This window comes from Tauraco erythrolophus, chromosome 23, assembly GCF_009769465.1.
Source record: "Tauraco erythrolophus isolate bTauEry1 chromosome 23, bTauEry1.pri, whole genome shotgun sequence".
Taxonomy (NCBI): Eukaryota; Metazoa; Chordata; class Aves; order Musophagiformes; family Musophagidae; genus Tauraco; species Tauraco erythrolophus.
Genome location: NC_141487.1, coordinates 6,736,175 through 6,757,148, shown reverse-complemented (window position 1 = coordinate 6,757,148; position 20,974 = coordinate 6,736,175). Strand labels below are relative to the sequence as shown.

General features: G+C 51.0%; 1 protein-coding gene across 2 annotated transcripts; it reads left to right on the top strand.

The window, feature by feature from the left end:
• Positions 1 to 378: 378 nt before the first annotated feature.
• Positions 379 to 15,654, top strand: TMEM240 (transmembrane protein 240). Of its 2 annotated transcripts, XM_086625750.1 has the most exons (4): positions 379 to 435; positions 669 to 775; positions 12,071 to 12,279; positions 15,506 to 15,654. In XM_086625750.1, exons 1-4 carry the CDS (start codon positions 379 to 381, stop codon positions 15,652 to 15,654), a joined length of 522 nt encoding a protein of 173 aa, XP_086481876.1. The 2 variants fall into 2 exon arrangements, with proteins under 2 accessions (XP_086481876.1, XP_009986000.1); XM_009987698.1 differs by lacking the exon at positions 379 to 435 and having other exon boundaries at positions 576 to 775.
• The last annotated feature ends 5,320 nt before the right edge of the window (positions 15,655 to 20,974 follow it).

Sequence of the window (20,974 nt, the reverse complement as noted above, 5' to 3'; positions counted from 1 at the left end):
ATGAAGGGCTGTGCTTGTGGCGGTGTGTGCCCGCTCCCGGAGACGTGGCGCACCTCGCTCGGCTGAGGCCGGGGAGAGGCCGGGGGAAGGAAGGGGCTTCTTTTTTTTTTTTTTTTTTTCACCTGTCACGTTTGTCCTAGAAAAATAAATTAAAAAAAAAAAAAAATAAAACGGGCAGGGCGAGGGAGCCCGAGGCACCCCCGGCACGGGGGAGTGCGTGTGTGTGTGCGGGGGGCGCCCCGCCGCCCCCCGCCGCACCGCAGCGTGCGGGCACTGAGCGCGATGCGCCCCGGGCTGAGCTCTGCGGAATAGCGCGGCCGCCGCTCGCTGTCCGCGGGCTGGGGGCGGACGGACCCGACCGCTGGCAATTCCCTATTGATGTCCATGAATGCAAACACCATGATTTTCATGATCCTGGGCGCCTCTATCGTTATGGTAAGAGATTTTGCTTATTTCCCTCCCCTCCATCCCCCCCCCCCCTCCCCCTGCACTGTCCGTCAGCCTGTGCACCTCTGTGTGTGTGCGTGCGTGTGCATGTGTGTGTGCCCCATTAAACATCAAAGATTATTTTCTTTATGACTGCTTCAGTCTTTGGCAATCAAACTAGAGTCAATGTTTTATTCCATCATCCAGAGTTGACCAGATGCCTTGGTTATGGGCTCTTACAGGCAATAGCTTGCTTGATGGACATGAATGCGTTGTTGGACAGATTTCACAATTACATCTTACCGCATCTGCGAGGGGAAGACCGAGTTTGTCACTGCAACTGTGGAAGGTAAGTTACCTGCAAAAGATCTCTCTCACTTGTCCCCCCAGCTGCTTCCCACCTCATCTCACTGGAACGGCACAGGGAGGTGGAGGCCAGCGGCGGGGTGCTGCTGGCTGGACTACCATTTTTGCATTCTGGTTATGTCTCGCCTTCCTCAGCAGCTCCTGCATGAACACAGGGGGGCTTGTTTTTCCAGAAGAAGAGTTTTCTGTGGGCCTGGAAGTCCGTTTTCCTTTGTGTGCATGCTTGTGTATGTACCTCTGTGAGCCCGGGGACAGCAAGTAACTTTCGTGTAAATGCTTGTCGTTCTGGCTTTGTTGTCACTGGGCCGTGTTGTTTCTCAGCGTGCTTGTGGTCTGGCTGTTGCAGTTGGTGGTTGTGTGGCTAAAGTGGAATGGGGCTTGGAGAACCCAGAGGATCTGAGTCCAGGAAGGAGTGCTGCTGTCTAGGACAGTGTCACTTTGAGGCTTTGTGATCTTTGGTCAGCTTTTAGTTCTCTGTGGCTTTTCTCCTGAGAGTTGTAATGATGCTGGGCAGAGCACACTGAGGTAGCTGGTCTGTGCTTTTGTGGAGCATTTAGAAAGCTGAGAGTGTCAGGGTGGATTCTATGCCAGGAGTAATGCCTTTGCTGTGTACAAGTTTATGACTGGAGAAATATCTACCTCTCTCCATGGCTGTTTGGAAATGTCTAATTCTCCTGAACAATGTAGCACTTCTCGTGTTGTGTGTAGGTGCTGAGGAGCTCAGCTTGTAACTGGGCTTTGGCTGTTCTCTGTGTTAGAGCCTGGGGACTGAGTTTTGGGGAGGTGAATTTCTCCTCTACGAGGCTGTTGTCAGTGATCCTTATCCTGCACTCCTGGAGGCCTCATTCCCCTCCTGTGCCTGGTTACTCACTGCCTGCTGGAGAGTTTCTTGTCTGTGGGGGAGTAAAGCAGCGTGAGGCTGTGCCAGTTAAAGGACATGCTGGGGGAGCCCTCCCCTGCCACATCCAACATTTAGATTGAGCTTTACTCCTCTTTAAGCCGCCTCTGGAACCAGCTGCATCCCGTCTCCCAGGCGTCACATCCCTCTGGTGTCCCTGGTTTGGAAGCTAAGCTGAAACTGGGATGCACCTAGCTTAATGAAGGGAAACTGCTTTGCCCTTCCACTCTGATTCATGCACCCAAGGTGATCATTACCTTTCTCCCCACGGTTCCTCCTCAGACTTCTGTGGCAGAAGAGCAAAGAAGGTACAAGCAGCACTTCTAGGGCCAAATCCAGCCAGGCCCTGAGTGATCTAGTAAGCAAACTCTAAATACCTGGCTCCTTGGGCACCTGAGGCACCTCCGTGTTAAGGCCCGTTGGGAAGACTGTGGACAGGAAACGTCCACAGTGTCTTTGACTATTTTTGGCAAGGATTGGCTTTTTCTTGGGTAATTTTTTGGAGCCATCTTGATGTCTTTCACTAGTTTAAGAGTTTTCCGCTACCTCTCAACCTGTTTTTACTTGTCACAGATGTGTTCAGTGATGGCGAAAATTGGCTACTGGTGATAGACTTTAACTTCGTGTGGAGTGACTGAGGAGTGTCAGGTCTCACTGGTGTTGTTAGCAGAGCGTCCCTTCTGCCCATGTCTGAGAAGGTGGCAGGGGCACTTCTCTCTCTTCTAACTGTATGTCTGCAGAGATGCTGTTGAGGCAGATAAATTAGACATGGCACTCTCCCCAGACATACTTAGGTCATTTCTTAGAAAGTGCACAAAACAGCTTCCAAATTGTCCAGCATGGACCTGAGAGGAGGCAAAAAGTGGAAGCTTACCAGTTGCCGTAGGTACGTGGAAGCAATGGCTCTTGCCAACAGAAATAGCATACCAGTCTCCACTCCTGAGCATGGGCTCCGGTTCCACATGAGCGTTGGTTTCAACATGTTCGTGCTCTGATGTAAGAGACGCTTGCACAAAGCATCCCTGTACTGTGGGACTTTATGTGGCCTCATGCTGAGGTTTTGTTTATGATCCTCACCTGCTCTCTGTAGGCTCTGACCTGCGCCCAAATGCCTGGTGTTTTGAATTCTCTGATTTAAAAGGCAGATGATGCTGAATGTGCCTTGTCCTTTTTGTCAGCTGTCCAAGCGCTCTGAATGCAGCCTTTAGTGCACATAGCATGAGCCATAAGCAATTCTGCCTTGCACTAGGCAAGGATGCATCCTGGAGCGTGTTGTGAATAGTGGTACCAGGGATTAATAAAGGACTCTTAATTTGCCAATAACCAAAGGGAGTCCTTGGAGGAGGGAACTGGCTGCAGTTCAGTGTGTTGCAGAAATGGAAAGGAAGGAGGAACTGGAATAAATGAAGATTGATGTGCAATAGGCTGAGATGCTGCAATTACTGGTTTTCCCTCCTGCCCTAGCCTAGGTTGAAGTGTCAGTCACACCAACTAATTAATTCAGAAATGTTTTCCTTCCCCTCACCTACACTGCTTGTGCCCTTCCTCAGGGTATCAGAGTGGACCACTTCCCCAAGAATGATCATGTCTAAGCACCCCAGGCTGGACTGAGTACCTGGCCTTGGGCATCCAGTGTAGAGCAGGATGTGCTCTCCAGAAGGAATCAGTCTACACTGGGCTTATGTCAGTGCGAGGGTCTGGCAGCTGTTGCCTTACTGGTGGTGGCTGTAGACAGTGAGGGCTGACTCCGTGCATGGCTCAGGTGCCAGCTGAAGCCAGCTGTGCTGGAGGATCTGGGGCTCTGTGCTGTGCCCCTGCCTGGCCTCCATGTCCCATCTCATCCCTGCAAGGCCCCAGGGAAACAGCCCAGACTTCAGCCTTTGGCTGTCCCTGCTGCTCTGTGATGTTAGCGTGCCCTTCCCAGCTAGAAGACTGGGAAGACTGCAGGCAGCCCTGGGTGGCCAGGCGTTTGGCTCCTGGCTCAGACCACAGCAGACGGGGGGCCAAAGGCAGGTATATGTCATCAGTGCATCTGCAGCCTGGATCTCCACTCCCTTGGGAGTGGGATGGGGGCCTGGCTGTGTTTCCAGCTCCCTCTCTTCCCTTGTTTCTGTCCACAGTTTCCATTCCCAGGGAGGTACAACGGGGACACAATGAGTCTCCCTCCAGTGTTGGTCTCTGGTGGGAGGCTGGTAGGCAGCAGACTGAGCTTTGCATGCCAAGGGCTGCCTCAGGCTCTTGCTCACATTTTGGTGGCTCTAGGCTCATTAGAGCATGGCCAGCACAGCAGACTGTTCTGACTCTCTCCTTAAGGGCCCTTCAGGTTGCACAGAGGCTGTGCTGAGGTGTCTCCTTGTGGGCAGGCGTGTGTCTTTCCCTGGACTCTGCCAGTTCTCCTCTCCATGAGGGAGTGGGCCTAACAAGAAGGTCCCAGGAGAAGTGAAAGGGGGTTCTAGCTTACGGCACCCTGCCTGCTTCTTCCTAAAATACCCTCTGCCAACCCTTGCCTCATAGCGAGGGCCTAATTTCCTGCAGCCGGGGACTATACTGTGGGTTTTTTTCCCATGTTCCTAAGCACTCAGTGTGTTAGCAGTGACTGGGGAAGAGTCCCTGGGGTCAAGACATTTGGGGAAGAAAACCAGCCCCATCTTCAGGCACTGCTGAACGCTGGGCACTTGGCACTGCTGGGGCTGATCTCTGCCCTCAGTATGCACATCCCTGTGGCGTCAGGGTTGTTTGGGCTATTTGAGGCTGAAGCTGTTTTTTTGTCACTTGATGCTAGAAGCACGGTAACAATTTGTTGAGGCAAGAGTGACCTCACTGTACTGGGCCCTGGCAGGTGCTTTTCAGGTCCGTGATGTCGGAAGGGAGTTGTGGCCTCTTGCTGGACACAGGAGAGCCAAGAGGGTGCAGGTGAAGGCTGTGCTGTACAAAGTTTTCAGTGACTGCCTGTGGCTGCAGGGACCGGGCTGCATGGTTGGCTCCGTGGTGCTGGGAGGTGAGGCTGGAGGTGCACGCTGCCCCTCTCTCCTGCCCGGTGCAAAGAAACAGGCAGTCAAGGCTGATGCCTGTTTGCGGTCTGTTGAGTGGCAACGTCCACTGAGCCACTCTGCAGCTGGAGTGAGCCTGGGCTGGACAGTGCCTTTGCTCCAGGAGCGGGCTGGCTCCGAGAGCTGAGATGGCATAATCCTCTGGGCTGCGAGTGGGAGCAGATGTACTCATCTGTCGTGTCGATGTTGGGCTGGACTGGTGCTTTCCCACTCGACTGCCCTCCTGGCAAAGCCAAGGAGGGCAAAGCTGCCCATCGAAGTGTGCCTACAGCTGTTCAGTGGGAAAACAGTGCTGCCAGTTGCTTGGGAAGGGAAACTGGTGTAGTGATGGTGCATGAAGTGAGAACACCAGCAGAGAGACAGGGCTGGCCCTGGCACCTGGTGCTGGTACTGAGCCTGCACGAACATGCCGGGTATGACAGGGTCTGTTCCTCTCCTAACATCTGCCTTCTCGCTGGAGGAAGAAGGGGTGACAGCCACATTTACACTCCTGCTGGCTCCTGTTGATGCCATGCGGGAATGTGCCTGCTGGAGCAGATCCCCGGGGGAGCTTGGCACCCTCTGTCCTCAGCATGTGGAGATATTCAGGCTGTCCAAATCACCATGTTGGGACCTGCTTGCACGCAGGCAGCCCAGCCTCTCTGGTTCTACCTCCTTGGGATGTACCCATTCCCAGGAGAGAGCAGGGCTATGGCGGACTGCAGAAGTGTAGCACTGCCCCAGTCCAAATGTCTCTGTCCCAGCCAGTAAAGGGTCCTCTCTGGAAGCAGAGAGCTGGCAGCAGATCAGGAGCTGGGTGATGTCATGCAAAGGAAAAACACCAAAGGGCGTCCGTGGAGGCAGGGTGAGTTGGAGAGAACAGATGACACCTGCATGGAGCAAGGACCCATCAAAACAGTCTGGGGGGCTTGGAAGTTCCCTATCTGGGAAAGGACAGGCTCCTCAGGAGCTCTGGTTTGTATTCTCCTCACCACTGACCTTCTGAGTGACCTTGGTTCAGTTTTTCTCTCCTAGGCAAAGACTCTCCCTGTGAGTGGGGTTAGAAAGGACTGAGAGGAGTGTCAGCCTTACCTGGATGCCAATACTCTGCAGCAGAGCTGGGGGCCTGGCCAACCCTCAAGTCAGCTTTTCTTGTCCAAGGGATACTTCAGCCCTGCTCTCACTAGGCTCTGATCCAGGAGGGAAAGTCTCGGGGCAAGTCTATGCTGGACCTCTCCTGAGTGACTGGTGCGCATGGAGACCCTGCAGTGCAATGGGCTGCTTCCCAGGAGAGTGGATGGGCATAGGATGGAAATGTGTGAGCTGACTGCTGGCTGGGGCTCTGCCCTGGTGCTGGGCTCACTGGCAGCACCAGTGACCAGGCAGGCTGGCTGATGCTGCTGGAGCAGTGGTGTGTTGTGTCTGTTTCCTCCTCCTTTCCAAGCCACTCTGGAAAAGCCGTTGAACCTCTCTGTCCCCAGATCCTCTGTGGATATGCTGGGAGGCTAGGAGCCCTCATTGCCTGGTGCTGGAGACCACCAGGCTTTTCTTGGGCTTCTGCTTGCTGCTACAGCAGGAAGGGTCCCAGGGAGACATTTTCTCCTCCACGATGGTGCCATCCACATGGGTCTGCAGGTGGGCTTTGCTGGCAGCGGCTCTGAGAGGTGCCGGGCTGTTCGGTGTGTTAGGGGAGAGGCTGCAGGGGGGCTCTTTGCATCCCTCCAGCTCTGCTGGCAGCCCCTCTGTGGGGCATGTGCCTGGGGGCTGGCGAGCGAGGCAGGAGAAGCCACGTTTCCCCCAAATCCTGCTGCAGCTGGAGCTACGGAATAGGTGAGTCCAGCCAGGTTGTGACAGCTGCAACACGAGCCTGGGAGGTGGGACATGTCTGCTGCCGACTGAGACTGACACCTGCCCAGGAGGGAGCCGAGCTGGGCCGGAGCATCAGCGGTGCCGCCATCCCCATGGAGAGGGAAGGCGGGAAGTGTAGAGGCAGTGACGGGCTCTTTGCTTTTAAAACGACAGAGCAGTGGCGCTTTTTTAAAGACTCCCATGCTGTGCTTCAGCTGCAGCAGCCAGCGCACACGCAAGGTCACTGGAAGGGACAATAGCGCTTTGGGCAGCTCCGTAGTGACACTTCCCAGCCGTGCTGGCCAGGGCTTTGCTCCCGCCCGGCCGCGCTGCTTGCCCGGGAAGGGAGAAGAGGAGGTCTTCCCCCTTCGTCACAAAGACTGGGAAAGGGGACAGGGATGCTACAGCTCGAGCAGACATGCACAGACACAAACACTGCGCTCCCTTTGTCCAGCAGCTCCAGTTTCTCACCTGAGCCCGGTGGTGTCTGGCTGGGGAGGGCTCAGCAAATCCAGTCTCTCTCTTGCTTCAGGAGAGCAGCCGCTGGCAATCACCAGACCCTCCTGCTTTGGAGGGTGTTTCTGGCCCGAAGTGCAGTTATGTTTCTTTTCCTACGATTACATCTGCTTCTTGTGGACGCTCCACCACGTCAAGGGTGGAGGACGGCTGTTTCGTGTGGCTGAAAGTGCATGGCACATGAAGGGAGGTAGCACATGATTAGCCTAGCAGGAATAATTTGGCCTGGATCTGTGGTGACAACCGATACCAGCTTGAACTGCCCAGGAATTGGCCCTCAAGTTATTTGGTACATCTTTTTCTTGTGAAGAAACAAGGTCAGGACAGGGGTTTACCTTTTTAGGACTACATGTTCTTTGTGACAGCTGTCACAGCTGAGGATGCTGCGAACCCCAGAGTCCTCACACCCACGTTAGTCATCTGACTGCTGGCTAAGGTGGTGCAAGGCTGAAAGAAATTTTCATCTCTTCCCAAAGGTCTTCGGTTGGTGAAACAGGCACTGACTGGAGAGTTATGCCCCTGGACAGCCACCTTTCTGAAAACAAGGTTTGGCCAGAAGCATTTGCTCTCAGGAGCTGCCCTGCCAGAACCTGGTCCCCAGAACTGCCGGCCCTCCCTGGAAGCACACTGGTGTGGAGCTGGCAGTGGCTTGCTGCACGCACATTGTGCTCGGCTTAAAGGTGATATGTTCGCTCACTGGATCCATCCCCCAGAGCCATCCAGACGATGTTCCAGTTTCCAATTCCCTTGATATGTGGTGGACACCCTGGACCTTTGTGCACTATTAATAACATGCTGTGCTGATGTGCCAGTGTCTCTGAATCACTCCTGTAGTATCCCCAAGGACTTCAGCTGCAACAGAAAACTTCTAGGGGTCTGTCTCTGTTCTCCTCTGCATCTCAGTGGCACCACTCAATCCTCTTAAGCTAAAACAAAGCATAAAAACCTCTGCAGACCAAATTTCCCAACTGTTGCACTTAGCAGGAAGAAGTCACCTTCTCCAAGCCTTGCTAAACCCTTTCCAGAAAATTCTGCCCAGTGGAAACCTAGCACTGGCATCTCCACTGCATAGACCTACTCTGGTAACTGAGGGTTCCCAAAAGCTGCCTGGAAGGTAGCAGTGCAGGGCCTCCAAGTGCTTTCCTAGGGCACTTTAATGACAAGAGTTTTTTTTTTTTAAAGGAACTTTGATTTCCTATACTTGGAAAGTTAAGTTGCCAAATACAGATAGGTCAAAGTTTTCGCTCTCTGTTGAATTTTGCCTCCCATGAATTGCCTTTGGACTTCTTGGTGGCTCACCATACAGCACGACTGTTCCACAGCACTTCAGGCTGTACCAGCAAAGGGCTGGCACAGGGATACTGTAAGGACTGAATCCCTCCTTATGGGATACTGGGAGTCAGTGGTCACTTTGTGTGCCTGGCCCCAGCCCACACATGAACATGAGAAAAGGTCAGCCTCAGCCTGTCATCCTTTCCTGGAGCTCCCTCAGTCGTCTGTCTGAGATATGCCTTATGGTGCACGGGTACACAGACATGTTGGTGCAGTCACATCAGAGTGGTTGTGTTGAAATTAGTTGTTGCCAACTTCAGTTGCACCCCAGAGCTGGTTATGTTGTCTTTCTGCCCCACTCCATCCACAGCCTCTAGATCTAAATGACCTACAGACCTCGACTCATTGTGCTATGGAGCCTGGAGAAGAGAAGGCTCAGGAAGGATCTTATTAATGTATATAAATACATGAAGGGAGGGTATAAAGAAGGCAGAACCAGCTTTTTCCAGTGGTGCCAAGTGACCGGACCAGAGGAGGTTCTGCTTGAAGATCAGGAAATACTTTTTTGCTGTGAGGATGACTAAGGACTGGGATAAGTTGCCCAGAGAGGTTGTGGTTTCCCTCCTTGGTGATATTTAAATGCAATCTGAACATGGTCCTGGGCAATCAGCTCTAGGCAGCCCTGCTTGAGCAGGGGGTTGGACCAGATGACCTCCAGAGGTCCTTTCCAATCTTAACCATTCTGTGATTCTGTGATTTTTATGCAAGCTACAGGGCAGAAACAGGGACTTCATCTCTGAGTCCGGACTCTGAAATTACTGAGCTTTGGGGATAGTCCCCTGCACATGGAAAGGGAGCTGCAAAAGGAGCGTCAGGCCCTTTCTGCTGTCTCCAAGGTGCTGTTCAGCCCAGTGATGCCCAAAGGAAGCTAGGAGAGCTGGAGGAGATCCCACTGCAGTGTGCAGAGTCAGCCTGCGCTGAGGAAAGGGACAAGGCAGGGAAGAGGTGACTGTGTCCCTTCCTTCAGTGCCCCGTGAGCAGAAAACAGGAGCTGTGAAGAAAGCAGACTGTGTGGAAGCGCTTAGGCTGCTTCTGTGATACGAGAAGCAAAAGGGAGTAAGGTTAAAGACCTGCCGGGTATCCCTGTCGGTGACTGGGCAGACATGGCACATGGGAGGTATGTGTGAAGCTTACCTTTTCCCCTTCTGCAAAGCTGCTTGGCTGTGTTCATGAAGTTAGTGGAAGCACTCCCATTTATGAATAAGAGCTCCCTTTTTGGAGCCCTGCCTCACACACTGCTCCCTAGATTTTCCCCAGCCAAATTAGGGAAAAAATCTCTGGTTACAAACCAGCCAGCATGAGGAGGCATGAGCAGGACCTGCCCTTAGCCTCTGAGGGTCGCTTTGAGCTGCCATCAGAGCTGGCCTGGATGCATTGCCTTTCTGCTGCTGCCCCAGTCTGGTCTCTAGAACCAGCCTTTGCTGAATGCGAATGGGGAGCAGTACTAGACAGCAGGAGCACAGCTAGATGGGCTTCCCATCCACACAGCCGTTTCCACTCTCCCCGTGCCCTACACCAGGTTGTACAACAGCCCTACGGGCCTTGATCCGCTGGGAGCTGGTGCCTCTGGTGCAGGTGGGCTCCATTAAGTCATTGCTGAGATTAGGGCTGTTTTCAGTAGGTTCCTTTGAGTGGAGGATTGTTTGTGTAAATATTTGGACATTTCTCAGGCATGATTATTGAGCAACCTGCACCTTATGCATATTCAGAGGCCTCCAGTGAGTGCCTCCTCTCCTGCCTGTGGGAGCAGGGCTGGGTCCCTGGGCGCGGGAGGGACGTGAGTGTATGTAATGCTGGTGGGGATGGCGGTGGGCAATGCCCGAGAGAGCCCATGCAACTGTGCCCTGGCCTTGAGCTGGGGGCACAGATGATGCATCTGTGCTGCAGTGTCAGGTCTGTGGTGGTGGTCTGATGGATGCAACCTTAGCAACACTAGCAGGCACGTGGGGCTGGCGAGCACACCTCGCCATGGCTGGCTGGCCATGCCTGAGCTCCCTGGCAGCAGCAACAGCACCTGCCCAAGCAGTGCCTGCTTCTAAACCAGGCAGTGGGAGGAGGCAGGATGGCTAAGCACAGAGCCTGGGCAGCCTCATGGCTCCCAGCTGCTCTCAGGGAAGGTTAAGAGCCATGTAAAGCAGATGCAGAGGCTCCAGAGCAGCTTGCTCTCAGTTTGGCTTTGCATCCTGCATCCCCTGTTATCTGGGATGCTCCTAGCCCTCATGCTCAGCTCACCTGTGACAGTTGTCCCCTCCTATTCAGCCTCCACAGACCTGTCTTATTTTTTCTATGCTGCAAAACTCCCTCACTCCAGCCCTGCCATTTTCCTTCTTTTCCCAAGGTCTCTGAAGCAGTTCAGCATCATCCCAAGCTTGGTCTCTACCATCCCATTGCACAAATGAACCCAAGTGCCCTTCTGGCATAAGGCATGGGGCCAGCGTCACCAGAACCTCTGGGAGAGACCCACGTCTCTGGAAGCTCCAGAATCCATGTTTTTCCTCTAAGGAGACTGGCAGCCTGTGGCACAGCAGCCTTCCCTGCTGCATCCCACTGTGCATGTTGGCAGGCAGGGCATCTGCTGCACTTCTGTGCTGTTTGGGGGACAGGGCTAAGCTGGTGGCTTTTCTGGGGACTGTCTACAACATGGGGTCAGGCCCGTGGCTGTGTTCCCAGCACGTGCTGATGGGTGGGATGGGATGGCAGGCATGGGGCTGGTAGATCCTGCACCCGGCAGGGTGAGCCTGGGAGACCTTCCTGAGCCAGGGTGCTGCAGGAGGGAGCTGTGAGATTCAGCTGCAGCTGCTGTTTACCCCAGGCAGCATTCCGGGCATCAAGGTGGGGGGGGCTTGCTGGCTGCTCCTGTGCTGAGAGGGCATTCATGCTGTCTGCTACAGGCAGTAGTTGCTGCCCATTCCTTGAGGAGGGTGAGGGAGACCCTGCAGCCCAGTCATGCCGTAAGAGAACCTGAGATGGTTTTAGAGCTCGTGTGACTTTCCCAGGAGTGATATGGTGCAGTCTCTGCCACCTGCTGTCTGAGGAAGAAGTCAAGGCATGCCTTCAAGTACTTCCTCCGTGGCTGTAAGCACGCCCTGCTCTCATATGTGAAAGATCCGATTCTCATCCTGCTCTGAGAGATGGGGTATTAGCAAAACAGCGCACCTCCGGAGAGGTGCCGTGAAGCTGCTAGCACTGGCAGTACTGCATGGCAGAGGACTTTTCTAACTCCTATGAGGCAGTACGTTATGATTGCACTTTCAGGGCTGCACTCCCTCTGTGTGTTCACAGGAGCAATGTGCTATTGCCCTCTGCCTGCGACCACGAACGCAGTGGTGCCCTTTACATCTCTGGGGGGTGACCACTCCGACCTCTTGCTGTCCTTACAGATGATGAACTAGGCACAGAGAGCCTGTGTCAGGAATGAGCCATGAGATTCAGGCATGGGTTCAGGTTTCTATACTTTTCTACCTCGCTCTCTGCTGATTCCTCTGCTAACATAAGCACAAAAAGCCAAGACGGCGCTTCTGCTCCCAGGGATGTTGGTAGAAACTCTAAGGAATGCTGTTAAACCAGCCCCGAGCCACGAGGGCAGGTGCTGCGTGGAAAACGTGCTCAGCTCTTCTCCACTGATGCTTTTCCCTGTTTCTGTTCCCTGCAACAGGCATCATGTCCATTATGTTATTCCATATGATGGGGATCAGTCAGTGGTGGACTCCTCGGAGAATTACTTTGTGACTGACAATGTAACCAAGCAAGAGATTGATCTGATGCTGGGACTTTTGCTGGGCTTTTGTATAAGCTGGTTTCTGGTGTGGATGGATGGGGTTCTCCATTATGCAGTGCGAGCCTGGAGAACTAGCCGACGGTATGGTAAGTGCAGCCTCCTGGGCTCCCTTTTCTCTCCTCATTCCCTTGCCCTGTCCTCTGAGGCTGGTGGAGAGGGAGGAGGTGAACAGTCTTGCAGCGTTGGTTCCATATGGATTTGGCACAGGCCAGACCAGCCATATCTCAGCCCGCTTTATACAAGCAAGAATGTTTATGTGCCAGCCGAGGATCCCAGCCTTGAGGGCTCTGCTTTGGAAAGTGTAAAGTACGTGTTGGTGCAAAGGGGTGTTTGATGGAAAGCAACATGTTTACATGTAGGCAGCCTGGCAGATGGTGGTTGCATGTCTGCACATGTGGGCAGAATATTTTCAGGCCAGACAAAACTTCCCTGAAATCTGGATTTTTTTCTGTGCATGTGATTTGCAGCCCGGCACGTGCTTATGGAGTGCAGCCTCTTGTTGTTTGTATAAACCCGTGACACTGCGATGACACTGACAGGCAGCTCTGTGTTGCGTCAGGGACACATCAGCTGAGGTTTCCCCATCCTCATTGTTGTTCCAGATGTGTCAGTTTTTTTCAGTGGTGACACAAGCCCCACAGGGAAAAGTGTTAGCCATACTAGTTAGTCTTTGCCCCAGTTAGCTTGGCATCCCGAGAATGACCAACAGCAGTGCATTCAGAGGCCCTCTCTGCCCCTCTTTGCTCCCTCAGCATGGACAGCCCATGGACTTTAATTGTTGGAGGGGAAAAAAGACAGAAAAACTATTAAAATAGTGAATGACTTGAAATTCTGTAACAGCGTCCCTGCAAACCTCAGTCTCTGTAACTCTGACTGATGGTGTCTGCTAAATTACAACTCCAAGAAAAAAGGGGAGTGAGCAAGAGAAAGATTTATCTGTAAACCTGTAAGAAATTCTAATTAGGGAAGCGGACTGTCTCTTTCTAAAAACTCAGATCAAAATGGTATTAATTTCTCATTAGTCTTCCCAAATCCCGAGCAGCCTGCTCGAGCAGTTTCTGAATCAGGACTCTCTTGAGGCTGTGTTGCTGTCATTTCCCAAGCAGAAGGCTAATTGTCAGGGTTTCCAGTGAGATCTAAGGTACGAAGCCAATCTTGAGGCCGTGACACCTGTTTTTGATCAGACCACCTGTGGCTGTGATCTCATCAGTGCCCATGAAGTCAGCAGGGCTGGCAAGAGCTGTCCTTGGGTGAGATGCTATAGTGAGTACAGCACTGCTGCTCTTCAGAGCTGTTGCCTTTTGTTCCAGAGCTGTGAGCTGTAGACATGGTATTGCCATCTAACCTACCTTCTTGTGAACGGATACTGCATAGACTTTTATTTTAGTAATTAAGGATAATGCTAGTAATTAATTTAGTATTATACCCAATGATCTCTTTTTCTTTCATTTTTTTTCCTCCCTGTTTATGCATATTCTAAGGCTTTAAGAAGGGGTTTTCCAATGGTGCAATATACTGTGCAGATATATCTTTTCAGAAAATGACTGCAGTATTACTTTGCAACCAGCTGTTTCTTCCCTTAGCAATCCCACTGGCAGTGCTCCTTTCATGTCGCAAAAGGCTGACATCCCCTCTGGCCTGAGACATGCTCTCTTAGTGCTGTCTTAGTGGTGTGGGACCAGTCTACTCTCAAACCAGGCTGGTTGTTGCACAGCTGTGTGCTTGCACTGTTCCCAGCTCTGTTAACAGCCCTGGGTCCTCACAATCAAACGCGCGGTAGAAGAGACCCTGGAAGCCCTCCTCATCTAATCTGTAGGTGAGGTTTCCAGTGTGTACCGTGCAATGGGACATGATGTCTCTTTCCAGTAAAGAGTTTTACATGTGTTAAACTGCTCTGTCCAAAGAGAAAACAGGAAAACAGTGTGCTTGTGTGCTGTGCTAAGTACATTTCACTCAAGACAGGCTGAAAAATTACTGGAGAGTTTGGAGCAAAATAACGAATGTTGAGCTTTTAGGTATTTCCTATTCATTCAAATCAGCTATGCAAATCCAGTAATTTTTAAAGGCAATAAGCAGAAAGAATACTTATTTCTTCATTGAACAAGTACCTAAGCTAAAATTTCCTTCCAAAGAAAGAAATGGTGCCTGTGACTATGAGAGAGAGGGGTAGGGGTAATACAAAATACTCTACTGGTATAGAATGTAGAGTCCCTCCCTGAAATACATGAGTACCACTTAGCAATGACTCAATGTCACATTGTGTCCTGATCAGCTTAAATTTTGGTCTGTTAGAATAACCTATAGGTCCTTCCTGATGGAAGAGATTTCTTAAAATAGAAAATATTCTGTAGAAACTCAGACATCAGATTGCACTTCATAGTAACTGCACTGCTGGTCAGAGCAGGCACGTACCAGCTCGTGCTAGTTGCAATAGTTCAACTTCATACAAGCTATCATTCTCTAGGACTTTCAGATTCTCCTTTGTGGGGTTGGGCTGTGTGTATTTCTGGGTGGAATGACCCAAAGCTCTCATGAAACAGAATGGCAGCTGAAACATTGCTACAGGGAGAGGTTCATGGGCTGAGAGCTGAAACGCTGGATAAACATCCACGCTGTCCAGCCTGCACTGGCTGTGGGGCAGAGAGTGCCTTGTGCTGATTGTTTCAGAAGGCAGATAAGAACCAGGACTGAAAAGGGGTGATACCTATGTGGCAGCAGTGCCCTGCTGTTTCCCCAACAGCTTGGTCCCCAGAGCAGCTCCCTGCTAGCTTCAGAGATTAGCAGAGATCAGTACGAAGTTACTGCCTTTGCTGAATCTTGCCCATCCTGTTAGCCCAACATCTGATGTGTGAGTAAGGCACAAGGAGGGCTGGAGGATAGGGCTTATCCCAAGGAGTTGGTTCCTACCATAAGAGGAAAGCTGGAGTTTGCCTCTTCTAACTCGTGCCCTCACTGCCATGATGGGCCAGTGCAGCCTGTCTGTGCCTCTCTTGAAACAAGCCATTCCTATAGCAGGCACAACCCAGATGTGCTCTGCGGTCTGCTCAGGGCCATGTCTGTTGATTGTGTCCAGGGCACAGGCTGTTGCAAGTCTGGGAGAGGGGTGGGCAGTGCTGTGGCTACAGCTGAGGCATGAAGTCGAGCTGGGGAACGAACATGGTTGGAAGTGAAGCTCAAGGGCAGACTTGCCAAGATTGTAACTAGTGCCTGATTTCTGTGGGGCAGGCCAGGAACAGGACTAGGCAAGGTGGGAGAACATGGGTCCCACTATTTCTGTAATATCTCATCTACCTTCTCCTTTCTGCCTTCCAGACAATTCCTGGTCTTGGATTCCAAAATTTTGTAACTTAAAGGAGTTCAGAAAACGTCACCACAGGCAGTACGAGGAGGCAACTGGGAACATGGTGCACATCAAACAGAAGCTGTACCATAATGGGCACCCTAGCCCACGGCACCTCTGAGGAACGCCTTCCCCTCCAGAGACTGCAGTGAGGTTTTAAAAAAGACTTTGCTCTTCTTCCAGGGGAACAGCTACTAGTTTGCTCCTCTATGGAAGCCAGCCGAGGACACAATTTTACTTATCCATCCTGTGTGTCCCTGTGGCACACCACGATGCACAACTAAGCCAGTCCTGGATGCTACGCAGCCAAGACATTGCACTGTGTTCCACATTTATTGTCAGACTTGTGTATATATGTAAAAAGCAGACAAACGAAAACAAACAAAAAAGAGAAGAGAGATTTGCATTACTTTCAACCCCTTTTTCCTGGCATTCACGGCTGTCCTCCACATCCTGCTGTCCTACAGGGAATGTTGGCCAAGAGTATGGAGGTGGACAAGATGAAGAAGATGCAGAATTTCTCATTCAAGAGCTCAAGTCCCCCGTTTCTTTGGTCCTTTGGCTTGGTTTTGCTCCGCTCTGTTCCTTCCGTTGCTAGAATGGCTTGGCTGGTCACAGGTTTGGATGGGGACTTCTGCCAGCTGGTTGTGAAGGCACAGTGTCCCCTTTGCTTTGGTTCATGTTTTGGGGAGCTGCTGGGGGGGAAGGAAGTCCTGGAAATAGATAACTGATTCGTTGTTTGCATTGCTGTACACTGAAACCTGCCTTAAGCAATCCAAGAAATCTTAGTACCAGGGGAACAGGTATCAGTCCATTTAACAGGGCTGGTGCTGCCTGGTTTACGCCACTTTTATATCGGTGGTACCTTGGTGACGTCAGTGCTGTTGTTCTTCACTAATGCTAGAGATGAGTTGCTCCTGATATGCAGGGAGACGCGTTATCGAGTTGAATGGTGTTAGATCTGACTTGCACCCTGACCATACCCCTCTGCTGCATAAACACCTCCCGTCCCTTGCCTGGGAGGAAAGGAGCTGCTCTCCCTCTCTTCTTAGAGGGTGAGCCTGAGGCCCTGGTTCATGCCACCCTAGAAACACTGACGACGCAGGGAGAGGTTCCTGTTAAGTCTCACTCTTCCTGCACGTGAACAGCCACCTATCCTCTTGTGTTACTGCTCCGAGCTGAAACAGTACTTCAGCAGCAGGCTGGGCTTGGCTTGAGGAAAACAGAGATGTGGGCCTGAAGCCAAACTCATCTACAAGAGTCAACGGTCCCAATAATGGGTTGAATCAAAGTACAAGGATGCTCTAACGTGGTTTTGCCTTTGCTTCCCCTGGTTGTAGCCTAGGTGTGAGTTTCAAGGTAGCTACCAAGTGTCTGAAACCAACCTCCACATCCAGAGACCTCCTTCACTTCCAGTCAGAGTTGCCTGAAGGTGTTGATAAAGCCTGCGTGCACCTAGACAGCACAGCAGTATCTGATTCCTGTAGCAGTCATGTTCTGCTGGGGAGAGAAGCAAACACCCCGAGACTGTGTTGCTTTTGCACGTGCTGGACAGCAGCAGCCTGGCTCGCTGCAGTGGGAAGAGAGATTTTTACTGAGAGGAGTAAGGGACAGAGATGTTAGCCTCAAGAATCTAAGGTGGTAGCCCTGAATCCCAGTCATTTCTCCTTTATTCCTCATTTTGTATTGAGTGGGCTTTTGCTTAAATGGGGAAAACATCCAGAACAAAAGGATGACAAATATTATCAGAAATTGCTATTTTCTTCTATGGATTCCTTGACTCTGTCAATGGCCTCCTATAGTTTGGTTGCAATGTCTGTGAAGGGAAAAGGACACCATGACTCCCTGCTCCTTTCCTCCCTGCTCCAGCTTCTGTGTCTTGTTTTTGGTTTTGGTTTTTTTTTTCCATTGTTTCTATGCCCAGGATCAGCTCAGTTATTTACAAGCCCCAAAGCTGGCCAAGAGCCAAACACATCTGTTTCTTTGCCATTCCCACCTTTGCTATTCCCTAGTGCCTCTTGTCTTGGAGCCCCAGTTTCTGTCTGGGCCTAAATAATTTCTTGGTCTATCTTCAATCTGTCTGCTTGACTATCATTCAGGACTTCCTGGGGTTGTAATGTCTGCAGCCACTTGTTAGTATCTAAAGAATGACTTTTCCTTGAGCAGCTCCTTTCCAAGACACACGGCTTTGCAACCTCCCTCGCTGTATGAGCTTTGTGCGTTTGACCATATGGGCTCATCCTCAAGTGGCATAAGATGCTCACTTCAATGGAGTGTTACTCGTACAGTGCCAGATGAGATCTGGCCAAACAGCTGTTCTGTTTGCCCTTGTGTGATGGCAAATGCTTAACTGACAGCGAAGAATAGGTACTGTATTATCATACAGGTACATGTCATGGACATGGCTTCAGATGGGACAACATTTTGTAGGGGAGAGAATTCCATCACCATAAGGACAAACATTGAGTCTCTGGAACTAGTTATGGGGAAAAAAGCACTTTAAATACTCTTTCCACTTGGAGCCTCCCACAAGAGAGATTTAAGGCAGTGACTAAACTCAGACTAAATTGAAAGTCTGGTTCTGCCCTGCCGTAGCAACTGGCCTTAGTTGAAATATCATTAAATATGAAACTTACAGCCGAAAAGAATAAAGTGATGGCTCACACTGATTAAGTCTGATCCACACCAGAATTTCAGAAGAATATAAGGCTCTGGAAGAGGTGGTAAAAAAAAAAAAAAAATCCTACATGATACGTATTCCCATTGTTTAAGAACAGACTTTTTTTCAATCTGCTGTGTCTGCAGCTGTTACCTTGTGAGACTTTATCTTGTTTACACTTAGTCAAAAAATAAAACAAAAAATATTCTCAGTGCAATTAAACTTACTGGGAGTAATTCACCGGTCTTAAATCCAAGGGAACAAGAAATATCCTCATAGACTAAGGTTTGTCCCAGCAGACACTAAACCAATGGGATTAGTCCTGGGGAAGTGACTAGGCCTTTGATTCTCATCCTTAATAAATGAAGGGCAAAGTTCCTTCCCATGCAGTAAGGCCAGGTTCTATTCCTGATCCAAGATACCGCGTGCATCTTTTGTGCAGGGCTGATTTCAAACAGCCAGCTTAATAGAGACACAAGGTCAGATTCCTGGTGTGAGGTGCTTTTTTCCTCTGAGTCTAGGAAGTTACCATAGATTGGACCCTACTAGCAGAGATCAGAATATGCCTGTTGCTGGGACCGCATGACCTTACACACCAAGTAAGGCTGCAGTGGCAAGAACTCTCTGCACAAGAGCATCCAGGTCCCACGTGCCATTTAACCCGTGGTGTTGTGCAAAAGATGGCTGTTGTTCCCAACAGCCAAGTGTCTGCTATGTCTCCTCTTTGGGGAGCAAGACGACCAGCCCCCACAGAGATGCAGAAGGTACAAGAGGCAGCTGTGTTTAAGAACTGCAAAACGCCAACGCTGTATTGCCCCAAGCAGCGCCTGCTCTCTCTCTGCTTGACACCAGCACTCTTGTCCCTGTCCCATCCCCTCAGCTGATTCTGCTCAAGGTGTGAGCCTTACCAACAATGTCTGACTTTGTGGTCTCTTGTTCCTCTGTCCAAGTGAGGTTGCTACTGTTGCTCGCAGCTCAGTTGTCTGTAAAGTCTGCAGTTGCACTGTCTTCTTCTCCTGTGCATGTGCTCATTTTGCTTTCGTCTGGTTGTGGGGTGTTTTCTCCTTGTTTAATTGTCTGAGATGTACTAGTGTTGACTTGTTTGTTGTTCCCTTGCCTCTGAGCCAGTTTTCACACACAAAAACAAACAAACAAAGCAACCCCACAGATTGAAACAACAGCAACAAAACCAAAACCCAGCAACAACCCCCAAACAAAAGGGTTCGGCTGGCAGAAAGTGACTTTGGCATCAGGGAGATGACACAACACGATCAGGGCTGGGCAAGATACTGGACAGAACCTGTGGAAGAGAAAAGGTGGGGTTGCAAAGCCCACAGCTGGCAGCTGTGCCTGTAACGGCAGCGCTGTGGGGACAAGGGAGTGGGAAGTGTGCACCATGCCTTAGCACTCATCCGCCAGATGCTCTGAGGGAGGCTTCTGCGGAATTAGATAGTGGGGGGAATTTTGTGCCGCCTCAGGAGGGGCTATTTTTAGAGCAGACACAGAGCTTAAAACTGTATGTGCCAATTCTGCATTCTCTGGAAACGTTCTCCGGTGTTCTTGGTGTCATTTTGCGTGCCTGCACACCGAATGGGTGCGTGCTGGTGGCTGGGATCTGTTGGAAAGGAGATGTGTGGAAAGACAGGTGGAGAAAAGCAGAGGCTTGTGAAATCCATTGCATCAACCAGTAGCTCCTTTTTAAATTTAAGCAGCCACTTACCAGCACTGCTGGATAAATGCCTGCCCCTCAGTGAGATCCCTGAAGGTAGCGTACAGCTAAACCCATTCCATACCAGCCTTCTTTCCGTTCTTACCACCATCTTCCTTCTCAAGAGAGCAGCACGTCAAAGAGCTGGTTGTCTCCTCCAGTTTGCTTCCTATCTGGCATCTGTCATTCCACCACATTCAGTGGTCCACAATGGGACGGGTGTGGGGAAGGAAGAAGTGACAGGAGGCCAAATTCACCGTAGGTATAAGAAGAGCTGTGCCAGGGAAATGTTAGCAGAGCTATACGCTGCTTCAGGAACAAGAGGAAAAGGAGAACCCAAAGCCACCACAGATGGGATTTCAGGTGTAGCCCAGAGCAGACCCATTGCCTTCTTTGGCCTGCTGCTCTAACACAACGTGAAGGACCCTTCCCCTTTGAGGAACAGTTTGGGAAGGCAGCTCCTGTGATACCATCCATCCATCCACCATGCCCTCTCACTGCTCAGCTAGCCCTTGAGTCAGCCAGGGACACGCCAACTGGCCCATCCTGGCTGAAGTATCTGGCAGCACCTATCAATAAACAGTAAAAGACCAGAAGAGAGCCCAGAATGCACGTCCCAGGCATTCACAGCATGGTGGGGCGGTTTTACTCTCTACCTCATTTTCCAGTCTCACTCAGCTGGGAGAAGAGACTCCCTGATAAAAAGGGATACTAAAAGGAACCACTAAGATGATTAAGGGCCTGGAGCATCTCTCCTATGAGGAAAGGCTGAGAGAGCTTGGACTATTCAGCCTAGAGAAGAGAAAGCTCAGCATACATATATGCAAACATACATATTTATGTATATAAATACTTGAAGGAATGGTGCAAAGAAGATGGAGCTAGCTTTTCAGTGGTGTCCAGTGACAGGACCAGAGGCAATGGGCACAAACTGAAACACAGGAGGCTATCTGAAGTTATGGAGTCTCCATCCTCAGAGACAGTCAAAAGCCAACGGGAAATGGTCTTGGGCAGCCTGCTCTAGGTGGCCCTGCTTGAGCAAGAGACCTCCAGAGACCCCTTCCAATCTCAACC

Excerpts from the sequence above, each read along its gene's own strand:
- TMEM240 (XM_009987698.1), top strand. The coding sequence starts at position 576 with ATGACTGCTTCAGTCTTTGGCAATCAAACTAGAGTCAATGTTTTATTC. Across the intron at positions 776-12,070 it reads TGTCACTGCAACTGTGGAAG|GCATCATGTCCATTATGTTA; the intron begins GTAAGTTACCTG and ends TCCCTGCAACAG. Across the intron at positions 12,280-15,505 it reads GAGAACTAGCCGACGGTATG|ACAATTCCTGGTCTTGGATT; the intron begins GTAAGTGCAGCC and ends TCTGCCTTCCAG.